We start from the raw sequence: 20,599 nt of genomic DNA, 5'->3' as shown, positions 1-20,599 counted from the left end.
AAATGGATGAAAAAAACCCAATCAGTAACAGTTGGTGTGAGTGCAGCTCCCCCCTACTCCCTCACCTAGCGTCTGCAGGGATCAGGTGTCGGCAGCCATGTAGGGAGCCCTGCAGTCACAGAAGTGAGGGAGTAGGGCCATGACAGTGGAGCTACCGAGGGTTCCCTGTATTGCTAGGGACATTGGATCCCTGCCACCCCAAGGTGAGGGGAAGGCTCTGGTGCTAGCAGAGCAGAGACCCCGGCCAAGGCTGCCAGGAGGAGGAGGAGCAGCCTCTGGCTGTGGGGAGGCCACCTTTTTGATCAATGGCTCCTGCCCAGGGATAGAGCCATTCAGCAGCAGGGTGGCCTTCCCCGTGGTAGGGGGTTCATCCTCTTCTTCCTCCACTCTGCTACACCAGAGCCTTCCCCACACCTTGTGCCTGCAGGGATTGGGTGCTTGTGGTCCTGTGGCAGCATAGAGAGCCTTCTGCATGTCTGCTGTCACATCCCTGCTCTCACCAGCTGGGAGTGCAAAGGGTCCCTTCTCTGCTCCACCAGGATTGTAGCTTTTCTTGCACCTTATCTCTGCAGAGATTGGGTGTCACTGATCCTGTGACAATGCGGAGAGCCCTCTACAACCTCACTGTCATGGGAGTGAGGGAGCGGCCATGACAGAAGGGCTGCAGAGGGCTCCTTGCATGTCCACAGAGCCAGTGACATCTGGTCCCTGTAGGCCCAAGGTGTGGGGGCAGTTGGAGGGAGCCCTCTGCAGCTCTGCTGTCATGGCCCTGCTCACTCAGTCACTCAGCCAGAAGTGAGAGAGCCATCCCCAGGCAGGAACTGTACAGCAGTGAGGTGATCTCCTCTGTGACCAGGGGCTCATCATCCTCGTTGCAGGCCTGGCTAGGGGTCTGCTCCTCCAGCCAGGACTGCAGCCTCCCTTGCATCTCGCACCCAGGTGTCCTGGGCCTCTCAGCCATGCTGAGAGCCCTTTGTAGCCCCACTGTCAGTGCTGTCCTAATCCCAATACTACCCTCCTTAATTTTCCACAACTGTAAAAATAAAAATTATTAAAAATTAAAAAAATCTATATGGTTGAAATTACAAAAAATAAAAATCTAGTTCTACCAAGCCTATATATAATTTACTTTCTGGACCCATTACGTCTTTGCTCTGATAACACTGGAAGTTTAGGGCTTCCCTGGTGGAATGCATCAGTTAACTCAAGGTGTTTCTTTGCATAGATTTATATAGTCTGAGGCAAAAAGGGACCATTCAATGATGTAATCTGACTTTTGTATATCGCAGGCCATAAAATTTCATCCAGTTTAAATTATCTGGCTCAACACAGGTATTTAGCTAATGCATGTTCCAAAAAGTCTCAATTGGAAGACTACAAAAGATGAAGAATGTGTTTGCCTTGGTAGTTTGTACAGTGTTTACTCTTGGGGGAATTCTGTGCCACTGTGCAATGCAGAATGTTGGAGAAATTAATGTGTGCGCAGAATTTCCTTTCTCCCACAGAAATGGACTGCAGTGCTGTTGGTCACCACTAGGGGGCGCTGGACCCCGCAGAACCCAGCTTGAATCATAGAATCATAGCATATCAGGGTTGGAAGGGATCTCAGGAGGTCATCTAGTCCAACCCCCTGCTCAAAGCAGGACCGATCCCCAACTAAATCATCCCAGCCAGGGCTTTGTCAAGCCTGACCTTAAAAACTTCTAAGGAAGGAGATTCTACCACCTCCCTAGTTAACGCATTCCAGTGTTTCACCACCCTCCTAGTGAAAAAGTTTTTCCTAATATCCAACCTAAATCTCCCCCACTGCAACTTGAGACCATTACTCCTTGTCCTCTTCTACCACTGAGAATAGTCTAGAGCCATCCTCTTTGGAACCCCCTTTCAGGTAGTTGAAAGCAGCTATCAAATCCCCCCTCATTCTTCTCTTCCACAGACTAAACATCCCCAGTTCCCTCAGCCTCTCCTCGTAAGTCATGTGTTCCAGTCCCCTAATCATTTTTGTTGCCCTCCGCTGGACTCTTTCCAATTTTTCCACATCCTTCTTGTAGTGTGCGGCCCAAAACTGGACACAGTACTCCAGATGAGGCCTCACCAGTGTCAAATAGAGGGGAACGATCACGTCCCTCGATCTGCTGGCAATGCCCCTACTTGTACATCCCAAAATGCCGTTGACCTTCTTGGCAACAAGGGCACACTGTTGACTCATATCCAGCTTCTTGTCCACTGTAACCCCTAGGTCCTTTTCTGCAGAACTGCTGCCTAGCCCTTCGGTCCCTAGTCTGTAGCGGTGCATCAGATTCTTCCGTCCTAAGTGCAGGACTCTGTACTTGTCCTTGTTGAACCTCATCAGATTTCTTTTGGCCCAATCCTCTGATTTGTCTAGGTCCTTCAGTATCCTATCCCTACCCTCCAGCGTATCTACCTCTCCTCCCAGGTTAGTGTCATCTACAAACTTGCTGAGGGTGCAATCCACACCATCCTCCAGATCATTTATGAAGATATTGAACAAAACCGGCCCCAGGACCGACCCTTGGGGCACTCCACTTGATACCAGCTGCCAAGTAGACATGGAGCCATTGATCACTACCCGTTGAGCCCGACAATCTAGCCAACTTTCTATCCACCTTATATTCCATTCATCCAACCCATACTACTTTAACTTGCTGGCAAGAATACTGTGGGAGACCATGTCAAAAGCTTTGCTAAAGTCAAGGAAAAACACGTCCACTGTTTTCCCTTCATCCACAGAACCAGTTATCTCTTCATAGAAGGCAATTAGATTAGTCAGGCATGACTTGCCCTTGGTGAATCCATGCTGACTGTTCCTGATCACTTTCCTCTCCTCTACGTGTTTCGGAATTGATTCCTTGAGGACCTGCTCCATGATTTTTCCAGGGACTGAGGTGAGGCTGACTGGCCTGTAGTTCCCAGGATCTTCCTCCTTCCCTTTTTTAAAGATGGGCACTACATTAGCCTTTTTCCAGTCGTCCGGGACTTCCCCCGATCGCCATGAGTTTTCAAAGATAATGGCCAATGGCTCTGCAATCACATCTGCCAACTCCTTTAGCACTCTTCAATGCAGCTCATCCGGCCCCATGGACTTGTGAACGTCCAGCTTTTCTAAATAGTCCCAAACCACTTCTTTCTCCACAGAGGGCTGGTCACCTCCTCCCCATGCTGTGCTGCCCAGTGCAGTAGTCTGGGAGCTGACCTTGTTCGTGAAGACAGAGGCAAAAAAAGCATTGAATACATTAGTTTTTTCCACACCCTTTGTCACTAGGTTGCTTCCCTCATTCAGTAAGGGGCCCACACTTTCCTTGACTCTCTTCTTGTTGCCAACATACCTGAAGAAACCCTTCTTGTTACTCTTAACATCTCTTGCTAGCTGCAACTCCAGGTGTGAGTTGGCCTTCCTGATTTCACTCCTGCATGCCTGAGCAATATTTTTATACTCATCCCTGGTCATTTGTCCAATCTTCCACTTCTTGTAAGCTTCTTTTTTGTATTTAAGATCAGCAAGGATTTCACTGTTAAGCCAAGCTGGTCGCCTGCCATATTTACTATTTTTTCTACACATTGGGATGGCTTGTCCCTGTAACCTCAATAAGGATTCTTTAAAATACAGCCAGCTCTCCTGGACTCCTTTCCCCCTCATGTTGTTCTCCCAGGGGATCTTGCCCATCAGTTCCCTGAGGGAGTCAAAGTCTGGTTTTCTGAAGTCCAGGGTCCGTATTCTGCTGCTTTCCTTTCTTCCTTGTGTCAGGATCCTGAACTCGACCATCTCATGGTCACTGCCTCCCAGGTTCCCATCCACTTTTGCTTCCCCTACTAATTCTTCCCGGTTTGTGAGCAGCAGGTCAAGAAGAGCTCTGCCCCTAGTTGGTTCCTCCAGCACTTGCACCAGGAAATTGTCCCCTACATTTTCCAAAAACTTCCTTGCACATAGAAGACACTGCTAGGGAGAGAGGGAGGGAGCTAGAGCGTTCCTGGCAGCTTCAGTTCCCAGCATGCCCTGAGGGAAGGAGACAGGCTTGCATGTAGTTTTCTTTCTCCCTCTGGATACCTGGGCTCTGGGGGGGAAGGGGTGTGTGTGTATCTGGGCAAGGGGAGGCCCATGGCTGGACTCTGGAGGGAAGGGGGTTTTGGGTGTATTGGCTGGGGGAGCACAGTGGCTGGGCCCTGGGAGGGAGGAGTTGTGGGTGTCTGCCCTTCCGGCTGGGCTGTGTGGGGGGAGGAGGCAGAGAAGCAGGAACTGGGTTGTCATAGGGGTTTCTTTAAATCTATTCCTGGGGGAATTTTTGTGTATGTCTGTATTGTTACAGACATACTTGCTGACAGGTATTTTGAAATAAATTCCCAAAGTAATTGAAACTGGTGTGATTATGTAGTGTTTTGAAAAATAAAATTTGCAGAATTTTAAAATATTGTGTGCAGAATTTTTATTTTGCAGAATGACCCCAGGAGTAAGTGTTTAAAAAAATTGTGACTGCTTTCTAATTTGAATTTGTCTGGCTTCAGCTTCCAGCAGTTGGTTCCTGTTATGTGTTTCTCTATGTGATTACAGAGCCCTTTAGTACTTGTCATTTTCTCCCAGTGAAGGTACTTAGACGTAATCAAATGACCTCTGTCTTCTTTTGACCAACTAATCACTGTGCTCTTTAAGTCTCTCACTGTAAAGCATTTTCTCCAGCCCTTGAATCGTTTTTGTGCTTCCTTCCTGCATTGTCCAATTTTTCAACATCTTTTTTAAAATGTGGACAGAAGACCTGCACGCTGTATTCCAGTATCTGACTCACTAATGCCATATACAGAAGTAAAATCACTTTTCTGCTTCTGCTTACTATTTCCTTGTGTGTTTATCTGAGGAATGTGTTAGACCTTTTGGTCACCGTGTTGCACTGGGAGCCCATTTTGAGTTGCTTATGCTCTGTGACCCCTAAATCATTGTGTTCCAGGATACAGCCCCCCATTTTGTAGGTATGGCCTGCAGTCCTTGTTTCTAGGTGTAAAACTTTGCATTTAACTGTATTAAAATGCATTTTGTTTTAATGGGTCCAGCCTATCAAGCAGTCCAGATTGCTCTGTATGACTGGCCTATCCTCACTTGCCATTCCTCCAGTCTGTCATTCACAGATTTTGTCAGCAATGGTTTGGGGATTTTTTGCTCTATTTAAATATTAAAAAATAGAGCAAAAAAAACGTCCCCCCCTCCCCCTTCATACAGAAGAAATGTTTCCTAAAAGCCACTACTTTGGAACTAACCAATAGGTTAATCTTGCAAAGTAGATTTTCCATTTCTAATCTGTAAATATCTTTTAATTCTTACAATTTATAACAATATTTTCTTAATACCTGTAATAGAAACATTTAGTTTCTTTAACATAAGGCTGAATTATTGCTTTTTTATTTTAGTCAAAAAAGAATAAAAAGAAATCAAAGGGAGATGCTAAAACAGTTCAGGACCTGTCACGTCTTGATGGAAAAGAAGCAGATGAAGGTACTAAGAACATCATTGATAAGGCAATGCACTAGGCTAAAATGTCTCACATGCTATCTAAGATTTACTTGCTTAAATATATCATAACAAAATTAATTAGTTGATGTCATAATCTTAAATCGGATATGTGGTCATGTAGTGGTTACTACCTGGTGAAATGTTCTTAGATTAACAGTGTTTGCATGCTGAATATTTGAAAATCCAGGATTTCTGGAACAGAAAAGTTAAGAAAAGTAGCTTCAGAACTGGAGTTTGGCAATTTGATCTGTGAATGTTGGATTATAAGGGTTGACAAATACTAAAATTGTTCATCTGAGGCAATCAACCTACATTTTTATTCTACCTGAAGTGTTGTGGCTCATATGGTTGAGTGGTTGTAAAAACAAAATACTACTATTTTCGCATCCGGAAAAAGGACATACTGACTCTTCAAGCATGCCGTTTAAACTCTTACATGTAAAGTTCAGTCACTCTACCCTTGTTCTCACCTTTACCTATTGGTTTCAATCTATCCTTTTACTAACTCTTAAAAAATTAAACTTGGTTCCTAGTTACATTTTAGTTGGGTTATTCTTTTACCATTGTATTACTCACTTAATGCCATTTTTATTTATGGGAATATTTTAGGAGCTTGGGAAACTAAAATCAGTAACCGTGAGAAAAGGCAGCAGCGTAAGCGTGACAAGGTACTGACTGATGCTGGTCCAATAGAACCAAATCTCCCTGGGATGGAAAATGCAGTTACAGTAGCCACTGAACAACTAATACCTGCACCATCTTTTCCACTTGGTCCCAGAAAAAATAAAGGTATGATGTTGTAGAAAGAAAGAACACTTGAAAAGTAAACAGTGTTCACTTTAGAAATGCATTATAATAGGAGGAGGATATATCTATGTAAAGGATATTGGAACTGGAAGTTGTAATACTTTGTGTGGATTTAAGGAATCAAGGGTGGAGGAAAAAAGCTAAAAGAACAGCATTTAACAGAAGATACTTGGGTCCATGCTTTCAGCTGGAGCAGGTGAGAACTGTAAAGCCTTGTGCCTCTTGGAACCTATGAAGCGTCCCTCAGTCAGGTACCTTCCCACCACTATCCATGTTCTTTTCTGACTGTGTTGGGGAAGATTTTTCTTGTTTCACAGATCATCCCTGTTTTGTTTTGTTTTTTTGTTTTGGTTTTTTTTTATTTTTGACAGATCCCAATGGTTTTATAGCAAACCTCTTCTCACCCTTCCTTTCCCTTCCTGGTCAGTCAGTTTCCTATTAAACTGAAACAAACTCCTTCCCCCCCCCCCCCCCCCCTTCCACCACCATACCAGTTCCACTTTGGGCATTGTTTGTATAACTGATGGTACCACAGCTTCATCAGTTTCCCCAGCCCCACAAGAAGAGCAGAAACACACCATTTTGTTAGACGACTAGATAACAGATTTCCTCTAGGCAGTCTGGTACCTGTTGATGCACCTGAGTGCCTAATTAAACAAAACAATGCATCAAGTGTTGTGCCATAGCAGCAGAAAGCTTGAGCCTAGCTGCTCTCTAGTGCTTTGCTACATTACATTCACATTCTGACTTCGACTCCTTAAATCGTTGATGCCTCAGATCCTTTTCTTCTTTGGTCAGAGCTTGTTTCTGTCCTGACTGAATGCACTGTCATTGCCCTTGAGTACTATGTCAGTTGTTTTCCCTTTGTCACTGCAGGCATGTAGGAAGTAAGGCAACCAAGCAACTTCAAGAAATGTTGACTGTAACTGTATTGTGATCTTTATGGACATAGATTACAGTAGTCATTAATCTGAGCAGGGACCATGGCAGTGTGTTGTGCACCATCAGTTCTCAGATGTCACCTTGCACCAGGTTAATTTGAAAGGAGTTCAGCTGCATCTACAGAGCTGCCTGGGTTAGGTAAGAGGTAGAAACAGCGGTTTCCTTTTGTAGTAATATCTAGAAGAGGCTAGGAGAGGTGTTTGCAATGAAATGACCTCTTCCATCTGGTCATGGTGCTCATGAGCACTGGAAAAATAGCTGGGCTCCTTTCAAATTAACTCTTTCTTAAACTGAATTAAAAGCCAATTAGGGTTCCTTGATTTAAATTGAGGTATCTAAACTGGCTATAAATCAAATGCCCGTATTTTTGGTTTTAATATAGTGTCTGAAAATTTGCTGTATTTGCAAATTTCTCCTTCGGTTTAGGATGTAAATATTTTTTGCCTGTTAATGATCGTTAAAGTGCTGATCCTCTGAAGTAAAATTTGACCCTTGGTAATGAATACTTACTATAGATGCATGTAATGAGATGTACAATGGTTTGTAAAGACTTTCTCTTTAATCAGGTGATACAATTCTGAATGTTCAAGTTAGCAGCTCTAAATCTGCAAAGGGAGATTCAACAATTCAGCAAGGTAAAAGGATTTATGACTAGTGTGCATGCTAACTTGTTAATTTTGAGTAATAGTTTCCTAATACAGAACTAGAACTCCAACTGGTCAGAGTGCAGGATGCTGTGCAGTTCATGATTTAGAACTTTTTTCTCAGTTATGCAATTGCTTGCTCTTCAGTTGTGGGTGTCTGATTTGCATAATCATTGTACAGTTATTTCTCAATAACAGTACATTGGCTATACAGACTCTTTACCCCTAGTTACTCTAATAATATTGCCGTACTGTTCCTAGAATTTTTACGCTGTTTATACCTGGTATAAAAATTACTACTGAGTAAACCACAAACATGCGTGTCTTGGAACAATATTTGGGGACTGTCCAGAGCAGCCTTAACAGTGTTCACTTTCTCAAGTTAATGAGTTAACAAGTTTCCTAAAGTAAATAAATAAAATATAAGCCTCAACATATTTGCTTTGAGTTAGAGACACCGGTCCTGATTCTAAGGAAATCTGATATGCAGTTTGGCACAAATAGGTCATTTGGCACCTAAATACCACAATAGTGGGCATATGTAGATTTTGCACATGCAAATACCTGTTGGTGCATGGAATTACTATAATTTTAGCCCAACTCTCTGAAAATTAGGCTCAAATTAAGCCTAAACACTCAAACATAAGATTTTATATAGTTAGTCTTTCTGGTAAGAGAAGCTGATCGAAGAACATTTGGGAAACTGTTTGGCATTATCTAATCCAGATGGTAACTATTTAAGTCTGTAGTATAACTGACTACATTTACAGGAGAATGTGAAGCTAGCTGGAGGATGTAACTGTGACCACATATAGTCCATGCAGTCTGGCAGGTCAACATTATGTTGAATTATAAGAGATGTCATCCAGCAGAAAGCAGTTCTGTTGCTGTCAATCCTTCAGAGCTTTGCTTCACAAGCAAGCTGCTGCTGCTGCTGTGCAGCACTGCTAGAGAAGAAGATATATATGGGATAAGGAGATTATTTGATTAAGGTTCTTGTACTATATGCATTACTGTCCACCTTCTTGGCACCCATAGCTTTCCAGAAGGGCAGCCTGTTGCAGTAGTGACTGTGGTCATCTTCAGGGCTAGGGTATTAGACTGTGGATATTTTTATGCTGTACTAGACAGGGAAGAAAACAAAGTTTAAGGGGAAGAACATGAAATATTTGTCCCTAAGTTTTCAGATTTGATGAGGCCAATACTTATTTGCCCTTTTCAATTTGGAAAGCTCCCGACGCTTCATATGGGATTTTTTCACTCAGCTTACTTGCTGAATAAAATGGAAACCTTCCTCCATCCCATCCTAGCTCTGAACTGCCAGAAGGGGCTTCTCACAGCTCTCTCAATTGCTGCATCCCTGGTGGAAGGGGCAAGGGAGATGACATGTTTGTTTTTTTGTCAGAGACACAGCTCTTGACAGGGCTAGAGGTCCCCTTTTTTAATGCATGAGGGAGAAGAAATAGTGGGCAGGAAGTAGCAGCCCTTTAAGGGAGAGAAGAGTACAGAAAGGGAGGCACAGCCTTCTGATGTTGCCTCCTGTTTCTCCAGCTATGAGAGTGAAGGGGCACTACTCATCAGAACCAGAGGACCGAGAGACAGAGTAGCTGCCCCTCTTCCATGTCCCATGTAGAGAAGCTGCCTCAATGTCCTATTTTGGCTCTCTTCTTTATGTCCCTCCTGGCTCCTGCGGTGGTTCCTGACATCAGTACTCCCTCCTCTCATTTCTTTGTGTTCTTTTCATCCCAAACAGTGTTGCAGCATTGTTTAAAAAGTTCATTTTTCTGCTGTCAGACAAGAGCTGTGTCTCTGACAAACTATATCCAGAATATAGTTCCTTTTCAGTTGTATACGTACAGGTTAGGATGTTCTGCTTTACTGGTTTCATTCTTATGAGCATGCAAGAGTATTTAAATACTCAAGAATTGGGCCGGTTCATAGATTTGCTACTAACCTTGCTAGAATCTAAACGCTTAATACCCAGGATTCTCATTTGTTTAGCATACTTTGTTGTAAAGTGCCATTTTTGCTTATTGCAATATGTAAATATCACAACACGCTGCTATATTGGGATCAGAGTTCTACACCTAGGCCTGTTAGGAGAACTATGCACTGCTGTCTCTTGTCCCCCAAAAGCTGCCTGAAAGAATGATATTGACTGACTTTGGAGAGAGCAGTGTTTAGCCACCGCCGCTAGGAAGAAAGTGGAGCAAAAGAAGGGCATGGAGCAAAAAAGGATATACTGGAGGCCCGCTAACCATGAATGGGGGAGGGGAAAAAAGGGCAAAAAAATAGAATCCTGTCCTCTAACATTACAGGAGAAAGGCAGAGTGTTAAAACAGTTTTTCTTCACAGGAGTGGAGCATAAAGGCAGAGGTGAGGGACACATGATAGAAGTGTTAACATTTGAAACATGAGTGGTTCTGTAGATCTAACTTTAGACATTTCAGCCTTAACAAGTTCACCTCTTTTAGAGGCTAAGAGATTTATTGTAACAATTCATAACTTGTGTTAAAACAGTCTTGCAACTACATATGATTCTGGTATCTAATATTTAGTTGTTCCTGACCAAAATTCAATAATGAACTTGATTTTTTTATTTTCAAGTAATATTTTAACTCTTCATCCGGTTACTTTTTTATCATGTTTTTATTTTTTAAGTTTCTTCAGGGTTGAATGAAAGCCCTACTGTAAATGGAGGAAATTGGAATGAGAAGTCTGGAAAAATCTCCTCAGAGATCAGTGCAGGTGAGGAGAAATGGACATCTGTTCCATCAACTACAGCAGGGAAGAGGAAGACTGAGACATCTGCTTGGGGTCAGGACACTGGAGATGCTAGTGGAAATGGAAAAGATTGGAGTGTATCCCTTGTGAGCAGGTCCTGGGGAGAGCGTAGTTTGTTCCCTACCATTGGTAAGTATTGCTCCATGCGAGCATTCTTGCACCTTTTAGTAAAGGTAAAACAATGTTAGGATTCTTACAAAATCACAATTATGTTTTTAATCTTGTTGTTGTTTAGTATACAGTTATTTTCATGGTTAATGTTGATTGAGTCCTGGTATTTTAGGAAAATAATCTAGTTCAGCTGCTTTGAACTGCTATATTTTATATTTGTAACAAATTTAATTTGTTACAGGTTGTTAATTATGGGGAAATGTGTTTTTCCCTACAGTCATGTAGAAAACTGCCTACCCTACCCCAAAGTAGAACTAAAAATCTGTAGTGTAAAAATGTAAAAGTACTTGGTTGAGAGCCTTGTGGATATTTTTTTTTTTTTTTATTTTTTAGCCATTCATATTTTTTAAAGCGGTGTCTAATGAATTCCGAATCCAAGGCATTTTCAACTTGATCACAAAGAAATTCCAATTTCAGTTATGTAAACATTTGTTTACTAATGGTCATTAAATGTTTGTCTTTATTGGGATTTGTTGAGGCTTATATTTGAGGTAAATATTGAAGACTTTTTTCTAAGAAATAAACACTGTAGGTAATTCAGCACCAGTGCGCAACTCTATGGCAAAAGCATTTATTAGAAAAGTCTAAATTTGGAAGGCCCGGGGGACCAAGCCTCTCAAAATTGGCTGGATATTGCAAGCTGACGGAGCGAGGTGCAAGTTTAGGGCCTCAGCATTGACTGTGAGATAATGCTTCAATACAGAAACACCCCATGCCTCTAATTGTCACCTACCACCCTACACTGGAACCTATATAGGGTATAGTTAAACAGTTGCAACCCAAACTCAGTGAGGACAACATCCTGAAAGAGAGAGCTTTCCTAAGCCCCCCTTTCTGGTGTTCAAACAACCCCCGTATCCTTGCCAAACTCATAATCAGAATCCCCACAGAACAGACCCTGCCAACACAAAACAGCACCAGACTCTGCCATAACAGATGCAAAACCTGCAGACATATTTCCACTGCTACGATGATTAACACCTCCCAACACAACATCTTTCAAGATCTATGGGTCCTACACATGCCTATCACATGTGGTGTACCTCATCCAGTGCATTAAATGCCCCAGTAACAACTATGTGGGTGAAACCAGACAATCACTAAGCTCTCAAATGAACTCATACAGAAAAATAGGACACAAACATCTCGTCACTGTAGACTAACACTTTTCATAAAACGATCACTCCATATCTGACATCTCAGACCTTGTCCTCAAAGGAAACCTGCACAACAACTTTGGCCAGGTGTATACTACAGACTTACATTGGTATAACTGTCGCTTGGGGGTGGATAAGTGACATAGTTATACTGACCTAACCCCCTGCGTAGCGAGCACTATGTTGATGGAAGAGCTTCTAATACAGCATTTTAAGTGTATATCTGCCCTTCGGAAGATGAACCTGGGAGCTTAAATTCATAATTTTGCTGGACATTAAAAACATGGTCTCAATAAAGACACTGGATTATTACAACTATCTGTAACCCCTAACTCTCCCTGCTTTTGTTCTATGATTGCAGAGGAATTAACGGGCCATTTCACCTTCAATTGTTCCTTACAACAGAGGTTCTCAACCATTTTCTTTCTGAGGCTCCCCCCAACATGCTAGTAAAAACTCCACGGCCCAGCTGTGCCACAACTCCTCTTTTTCTGCATATAAAAGCCAGGGCTGGCATTAAGGGATAGCAGCCTGGCAATTACCCAGGGCCCCATGCCACAGGGAGCACCACAAAGCTGTTGCTTAGGCTTCGGCTTCAGACCCAGTTGGCGAGGCTCGGGACCCTGGGCTGCAGTCCTGTGTGGCAGTGCTTTGGCTTTCTGCCCTGGGCCCTAGCAATTCTAATGCCTGCCATCCTTGGCTGACCCCCTGAAACCTGCTTGCAGCTCCCTAAGAGGCCCCGGACCCCTGGTTGAGAACCACTGCCTTAGAATATGTTATCATGCTAAACAATCTTTTCCACCTTGTATTTACCTGTGACCTGGAGGCCATGGCGAAACTTAAATCAGTATAACTATGTTGCTGGTGTCTCGCAGAGGTGGATTAAGTACGCTGATGGGAGAAGCTGAGCCACTGAGGCATTTTAAGCATAGACCTGCCCTGAGTACCTTCCCCAGGCCTGAAGAGGAGCATTGTGTAGCTTGAAAGCTTGTCTTTCACCAGCAGAAGCGGGTTCAATTAAAAAATATTGTCTCCCCCACTTAGTCTTATAGTACTCAGTAAGCAAGAGTAAACGTAAAGCCACAGGTAATATCTTACTAGGATGGGACTTTGTCTTGTGGTTGGAATTTCTTCTGATTTTTTTGACCCTATTCCTACAGCTTTAGACAACTGATTTTAGATGCCTTCAACATGGCAAAATAAAGTGTGACGTTATCAAGCTCTTCATTTTTTTTTTTTCAGCTGCCTGGAATGTAGATGGAAGGATCAAGGCCTCTGAACAAAATTCTGCTTCTTTCACTTCCTTAGGACTAAATCCTGCAATTTCTGGTATGTTAAGCTTTTCAAAGCTTTTTCTACAAGTGGAAATAGAGCATGTAACTATACTTAAATTAGACACCCTTTTTTTGGCAATAATCATTCTTCAGAAATGGTTATAGTTTGTGGCTCTCAAGACTGAGGGCTTGTCTACACTTAAAAGGCTGCAGCAGTACGGCTGCAGTTGCGCTGCTATAGTGCTTCAATGAAGGCACTACGTATGCCAATGGGAGGGCTTCTCTCATCGGCACAGATAATCCGCCTCCCCAAGACGCAGAAACTATGTCAACAGGAGAAACCCTCCCATCAACATAGCACTGTCTACGTCGAGAGTTAGGTCAGTATTACTGTGTTGCTCAGGGGGTGTGGATTTTCCTCATCCCTGAGCAACGTAGTTATACTGATGTAAATTGCTAGTGTAGACTAAGCCTAAATTGTAGAGAAAACTTGCCACATCTTTAAGCATAGAATTGGTTTTTATGTATTATACATGTAAGTGTTATGCAATTAGAATAAATACCGCATTCTCCAAAATGATAAATAAAAACCCCAAAGCTAGACTAAATATGAGATTGTTTCTGATGAATGATAAGCAGATCAGGAAGGATCTGGAAAAGACACTGAGGCGACAATCTGTGTTTAGGAACACTTGGCCATTGCTGCAGATGTAAATTTCAGACTTCTGATAGAGCATAAACATAATTCCCTAAAGATGCCATATATGTAGGATTGTAAATCCTATGTCTTAGCTCCTTAGTGTGAGACTGGAATATCTCCCTTAACTCTTAAGGTATTTTCTACCGTTGAAAGGTGCAGTAGCAGAGAGGATTACAAGCTAGACCTCCTAATAACTCTTGTATGCTACCTCTGCCAAGTATAAATACTGCTTTCTAAACACTGCATCAGCTCCTAGAAGACTACTGTCAGCAAAGCAGAAGCGACATGTTGGAGACTGCACTTTTCTCATTCCAGTTCTGAGTTCCTTTGTTGCATATTTATTTACCCATTCCTCCAGTCAGTTTGACATATTTACCTAAACTTTTTGTGAAGCCGTTGCATTAAGTGTTTGTGCAAGTTCTGTGATGCATCTCAGCTGTTTCTTTTTTTCTAGTGTTTCTGCCTTTTCTGTGGCACTCCCCCTCCCTCCCCCCCACTATTCCACTGATTGTCTGACCTCCATTATATGGCTCTTCGTATTAACTGAACAACCAGTGCACACAGGTCCAGAAGTGGGTGATCTTTCCCACGGCTGGTAGACGGTGCTGCAGCCTCGCATTCTCTGGATTATCTGAATTTTTGATTCTAGCCTTGGTTTCAATTAAATCGGATAAATGGGGTTCTGCTGTACTTTGGTGTGTTTACACCTAGATATGTCTCTTATCTGGCAGTATTGTGTGTGCCTCAGTGCTTCTTCACCGTATTCTTTACACCTAGTATTTTGGCACTCCAACACCTGAGTTAGGTGCTCCACTATCTAATTTCATAGAATTTAAGGCCAGAAAGTACCTTTAGATCTAGTCTGACGTCACGAAATATTAAATTTCCCACAAATACTCCTATATTGAGCCCAGTGAGTGTAGTTGGACTAAAACATCCATTCTCAGTAGACTAAACTGTTGTGTGCCACAGACAGAGATTAGGCATTGCAACAGTACGGGGATTTAAATCTCTCCTAAAGTCCCAGCTATGGTAGGAAATTAATTACATGAGATTAGAAGGTGATCAATGTTCCATGCTGTAGAGGAAGCCGTAAAGCCCCTCCAGGTCCCTGCCAATCTCACTTGGGGAGAAATTGCCAGATTTTTGGGTCCGAAATGAATCAGTTTGACCCTGATTGTGTGAGCAAGACATATCAGTCAGGCATCTAATGAACAAGATTCTCTGTACCACCTCAAAGCACTGATCTCCCCAATCTGGTGTGTCATCCCCCATTCTGGCCAATCTCTGCTTTAGAGAAAGATGTGGGGGGAGAACCAGAGCAGAATAAACCCAGCCAGTTGTGCATCAGGAAAAAATTCCTTCCCAATCTCTGCAGACAATTGGCTGAAGCCCTGAAGCATGAGATTTGATGTAGCTGCAAAGTTTTTTGAACACGTTGAGAGAAGTTCAGGCAATCCTTTTATCCTAGTGGACCATGAAGGAATGAAATGATTAAAAGGATTCATAGATTTCTCAGACCCGTCAGAGCACTGCCACCTACTGTCTCTTCTGGGTGCTGGAAAACTTTGCTAGCATTCTTTCAATGCTCCACCAGTATTGATTTATCTTGGGAACTTTGCCTCCTGCACAATCAAGACAGCTGACTGTAACACTTGGGGGACAGCATCTGTACTCAGCAGGGTATTGCATATAACAGCCAGCAGTGATGATTGCTCTTACTCTGTCCTGCTACATTGCAATCAATGGTGAAACCTTTAAACCTTAAGAACTAGTAGAGTTAAGATCCAGGAGCCCCTCCCCCAAGCGTGGCCCATCCCCACTCCTCCCCTTCTCTCCAAGTGCCTCCGGAAAGCCACGGAACAGTGTACAGGAGGTGCTGGGAGGGTGGGGGAGGAGTTGATCAGTGGGGCCAGCGGCCCTGGACATGACTCTCAGATCCCTTGGGGTACCCTCCGTGGACCCCAGTTTGAGAACCACTGCTATAAATATCTTCAGAAAAGCAGAATTGCAGAATTTCATAAGAATCTGATTGTTATACCCTCAATACATAATCAACAATAAACAAGGTTCAGTGGAATGTTGTGTAGTCAGTGTTTATCTCTTTCCCCATAGCCTGTGACCCCTTCATTTTGTGTCTTTTTGTTTCAGTATTTCTATCCTTTTATTTTACTTTTTTTTTTTTCCCCCTCCTTTTACTGGGATCTCTAAGTTCCTGTTCTTCCCTCTGAATATGCCTCATTTTAGAGGCACTCTGTGACTGAATGTTGTGTGCACTCTGCAGTGTTCCCCTCTCTTGGCTTGAAAAAGAGATTAAATTTGGTACCATAGTTCAGTATGTTTCTGCTGGACTAGCAGGCCAGATTGCTGCATAGAGAGAACTTCCAGAAGACTTTTTATGTCTGTCCTTCTGAATGCAGAACTTCAAATTGCAAGAAATGTTATAGTGAATCTAATGAGTTTTGAAATCCTGATAATTGCTCTTGCTCCTTCTGACTTAAAATATGCACAGGAGGAGGAGAGAGAGCAGATTTCCTGCTCACTCAGAATTCTCTGATAAAAGTTTTCTTTTGTTTGCTGGATTCTCCTTACCTCACCTTGTTACTTCCTCTTATTTTTAAATAAGAGAATTCAGCACCACAGACCTAAGTTTATAAGCTAACAAAAATTTCAAAGTTTTCATAAGTGTATTCCTTCTGCTCTCTTTCAGGATCCAGCAATGAACCAGTTACTCAGCCTGGTACTTCTGATTTTCAGTGGGATTTAAGCCGCAGTCAGCCCCATGTTGATGATGAATGGTCTGGGTTAAGTATGTTCCTCTAAAATTCTTGTGATTTAAAATTCTCTGCTTTTTTTCAGCCACAGCCTGAACATTTACATCAACTGGCTTCTGGTTTTATATTCTGATGCTTTTGCTTTATATCTTTCATTTCTGTAATATTAAATGTAAATTTAAGGCACAGATATCGGGGAAACTTACAGCTGAAATTCATAGTTTTAATGATATGTAAATATAAAATAGTCCTCAAATAGTTATTTTTAAACTAAAACACTTGGTTAAGGAAATTTATATGTATCAGATATGGAAGAAAACTGTATCTGGTTTTTACTAGCAATAGTTTTAAGTAATTGAATCCCATAGTGAACTGTACTGGCTTGATATTACAGAGATACTTCTATGGGATCCAATAAAGTGGGTTCATACTTCAGCACGAGTACATAACAAGCCTCTGAGCTCAGTTTACGTATTGGTCATAGCACACTGTATGCTTTATTGAGTATTGGAAGACATTTGAATTCAGCCTGTTTTCTGTGAACCATCTAATAGTAAAAGCACACAATTATTGACTATATAAATGTCCCCCAGAGTGAATACCTCTGAAATCATTTAAGAACTGGTATATAACGCTGTTTCATCATCAACTCTCGAATTTTTCTTGTAAATTTGAAATATGATTTTGTAGTTCCTCAACACAGATAAGTCTTTCCAAATGTGAAGAGTATAAAATATTAATATAACTGCAGATTTAAATCTTAGTCCCTACTATTAATACTAGTAAAGAAAGCTTACTGTCTAGCTTCAGATTTTTTTCACATTAAGCTGCGTAATATTTATGCATGTTTATTTCCAGGGTCAAATCCAAGCAGATAACTTTCCATATCAATCTAGTGCATATCCATTGGCTGATTAGTCTAGGAAACAGTACCTATAATGTTACTGGCTAGTAAGTTTTATCCTGTCAACTATACTACTGTATTATTTATTAAACAATTACTAAATTACTTGTAGAAAGATAGTATCTTTAAGAGCAGCAAGGAAATAATATATGGAAAATAGTGTAGATTCTGTATAACCAATTTGACACAACTGGTCCAGCAATCAGTCTTTTTTTCATCCGATTTTAATAATACAAACTTATTTCTTATAGCTCTTAGAATCATCTTAGGGTCAATCACTTGTCTGTATTATAAAGGGTATTGTTCAAATTCCTGAGCACGCTGAGCCTCTGAGAATGTTTATGCTTACATAGTTTAAAGATGTCATGGATATCAAGTAACTGAAGCACAAATGTGAGAGAAGTGGGAAACATGTAAAGCGTACATATTTGTGTACATTAACCCCTGTTTCAGGTTGAATACAAATAAAAGTAGTACTTAGATGCAGGGGTAGCTCCAGAATCAGATTGAATAGAAAAGAATGGACAACTTTGGGACCTTCAAGTGAGAAGCCAGTATTTTGCTAAGGATTTTAGATGTTAGGCTATAATTGGACCATATCAGTCTGTCTTACTAGCTTGTACACTAACTTCACCCCAAGGTGGGAAGGAATTCAGTTTTGGCAGTATTTTAAAGGATTGGAGCAGTCAATGTATGGATGAAAGGGATGCGAATTATAAATATTCTGAATTCAGACAATTCATCATTGGTAAACAAGTTGGTTTGTTTTTTCCTGTTTGTTCTCCCTTTACCTTAATTTCTTTAGTCTCCTCTCATATTTATGGTATATGGCATAAGATGTTATCTTTGAAACCAACTTTGCTGTCACTCTGTACAAAAGTATTTCCACCTTTCTTCATAATTCCCTCTAATCAGTATTTCTAGTCTATGAAATATGAATTGACTTATTAAATTGGTCAAATTCATCAATGACAACATATTTGCACAGTCCTCAGTGAGGTAAACAAGCTAGTGGAAAAATGGAGCAAAGACCTGCAAAACTTGAAGAAAAATACAGTATGCAAAAATTCAGTAAATTTAACTTTTAAGTTCAAGATTGACATCAAATCAACAGAATGCATTTATATACCAGTCTGTTTACAAAGCGGTATCTTGACTGCTCATACCATGGTTTGAAGCACTGGGCTAACTGTTGAAAATGAAAACTAATATCCTTTTTGTACCAATTTATGTAATAAAGTATCTTTCTTCCAAGATTTTAATTACTCAGTAAATGTGGGTGCAGTTCTAAAGAATTTGTACTGATAGCAATTTTGGCCAAGAAAATTAATTCTCCAGAAATTTACATCTTTGTGGACTTTTAGTATGTTGTACTGTTATTGAAGTAACCGTATTGCCCATCTAGGAAAAAAAATCACTTTAGAAATTTAAAATATTGTAATATTTTAAATATTTAAATTGGTCCTTCTGTTATGCATTCCATTGGAGGATCTCAAAGCAATTAGGTCTTGTTTTCTGATACTGTATGACTGACCAGCTGGCAATTCAGTTGCTTTATCAACAGTTTCACTGTTTAAATGGAAGCTATGTGACCAATTACAAATAAATGTATTCTATTTGGTTTTCTGTCTTAAGCGCTCATCAAGCCTCTTCCACTCATTAAATAAATCTGTAACAGTACGAATACTCATTTTTATTATTTTTAATATCTTAACAGCAAGAAAATGTAGCGTTTATCACAGGATTGACTTTTGAAGTGCTTTTGGCATTTTTCTGAAAACTGTCAATCATATTGTAGAGTAAATAGGTTTTCCTGAAATTGTCATTATTTTTAACCTTTTGTAGATGGTCTTTCTTCTGCTGATCCCAGCTCTGATTGGAATGCACCAGCAGAAGAGTGGGGGAACTGGGTAGATGAAGAAAAGGCTTCTTCTGTTCCACAGCCTGAGGAACCATTATCTGATATTCAGAAGGTAGATAACCTACCTTATTTTTTACTACCTTTTTTTGGATTATTGTAGTGCATGGTAGCAATAAACAATTTCATTCCCACTTTGCATTGACTTTTCATTGAACATGTATAGCGGTGCCATTATTGTTACAAATGTAAAAGCGCAACAGTCAAGAAGGAGAACATTTAATGTTTTCAGTAATGGAGTGTTTCACTCTTGATTGCCCAAATTAGAATTGGTATGGGACAGCAATTCCTTGAAATGAACATTTTCTCAGTGCTTGCATTTTGCTCCTCGGCCCTCCCATACAGTTTCAGGTGGATGAAATTTTTTTCAAAGTATCTTTAATATAGCTTATCATAGCACTGGCTCTACCTCTATACTCTGGAGTAATTTTACAAAGGAAGGGCTAGAAGTGTAGACTAAAAATTTCAAGCTATTACGCTAGTATTGAGAGCAAAGCTCTTGTGCCTAGCATGACTTTGGTGTTTTGATTATGCAAAGCAAACATGTCATTATCTTGGCCATTTGCTATTCAAGTTGCTGCTGACAGTATTTGCTAAATAGCATGAAAATAATGTTTTCTGTAACCAAAATACTCTTAATTTTACCAGTTCAGTGTATCTGGCCATTTGCAGCTTTAAGAATTTAAATACAAACGATACAAAGGATTGACATGCATACCATCTTTAGAAGGTCAGCGAAAAGCAGTGAGAAATTATACTTTCTTTGGACTCAGTCTTGTACTTCTAATACTCAGGCTTCAGATGATGAGAGAGAAAAAGCAGAGCCAACTCACCAGAGCTGTACTAGTGGCAAATCCAAAAAGAAGAAGAAGAAGAAAAAGAAGCAAGGTGAAGAAGCTAGCTCTCCTGCACAGGTAAAATAAAATAAGAACATGTATTACTGATCTATCTGGGGCAAAATCCTTGATTAATTTTAAAAGATGCACTTGATTTTTCAGTACTTTTG

At 41.0% G+C, this 20,599-nt stretch overlaps 1 protein-coding gene across 1 annotated transcript in view; it reads left to right on the top strand.

Annotated features, from left to right (window-relative positions):
• The window catches only part of MTDH (metadherin), a 52,123-nt gene that overhangs the window by 18,151 nt on the left and 13,373 nt on the right, over window positions 1–20,599 (top strand). The window contains exons 3-10 of the mRNA XM_077809958.1: window positions 5,416–5,500; window positions 6,128–6,307; window positions 7,834–7,902; window positions 10,573–10,824; window positions 13,266–13,352; window positions 16,708–16,806; window positions 19,521–19,648; window positions 20,388–20,507. Of these exons, the coding sequence (XP_077666084.1) occupies window positions 5,416–5,500; window positions 6,128–6,307; window positions 7,834–7,902; window positions 10,573–10,824; window positions 13,266–13,352; window positions 16,708–16,806; window positions 19,521–19,648; window positions 20,388–20,507 (1,020 nt within the window). The remainder of the gene's footprint in view (window positions 1–5,415; window positions 5,501–6,127; window positions 6,308–7,833; window positions 7,903–10,572; window positions 10,825–13,265; window positions 13,353–16,707; window positions 16,807–19,520; window positions 19,649–20,387; window positions 20,508–20,599) is intronic.

This window comes from Eretmochelys imbricata, chromosome 2, assembly GCF_965152235.1.
Source record: "Eretmochelys imbricata isolate rEreImb1 chromosome 2, rEreImb1.hap1, whole genome shotgun sequence".
In the NCBI taxonomy this organism is placed as follows: domain Eukaryota; kingdom Metazoa; phylum Chordata; order Testudines; family Cheloniidae; genus Eretmochelys; species Eretmochelys imbricata.
This window is presented reverse-complemented; position numbering and strand designations above follow the sequence as displayed.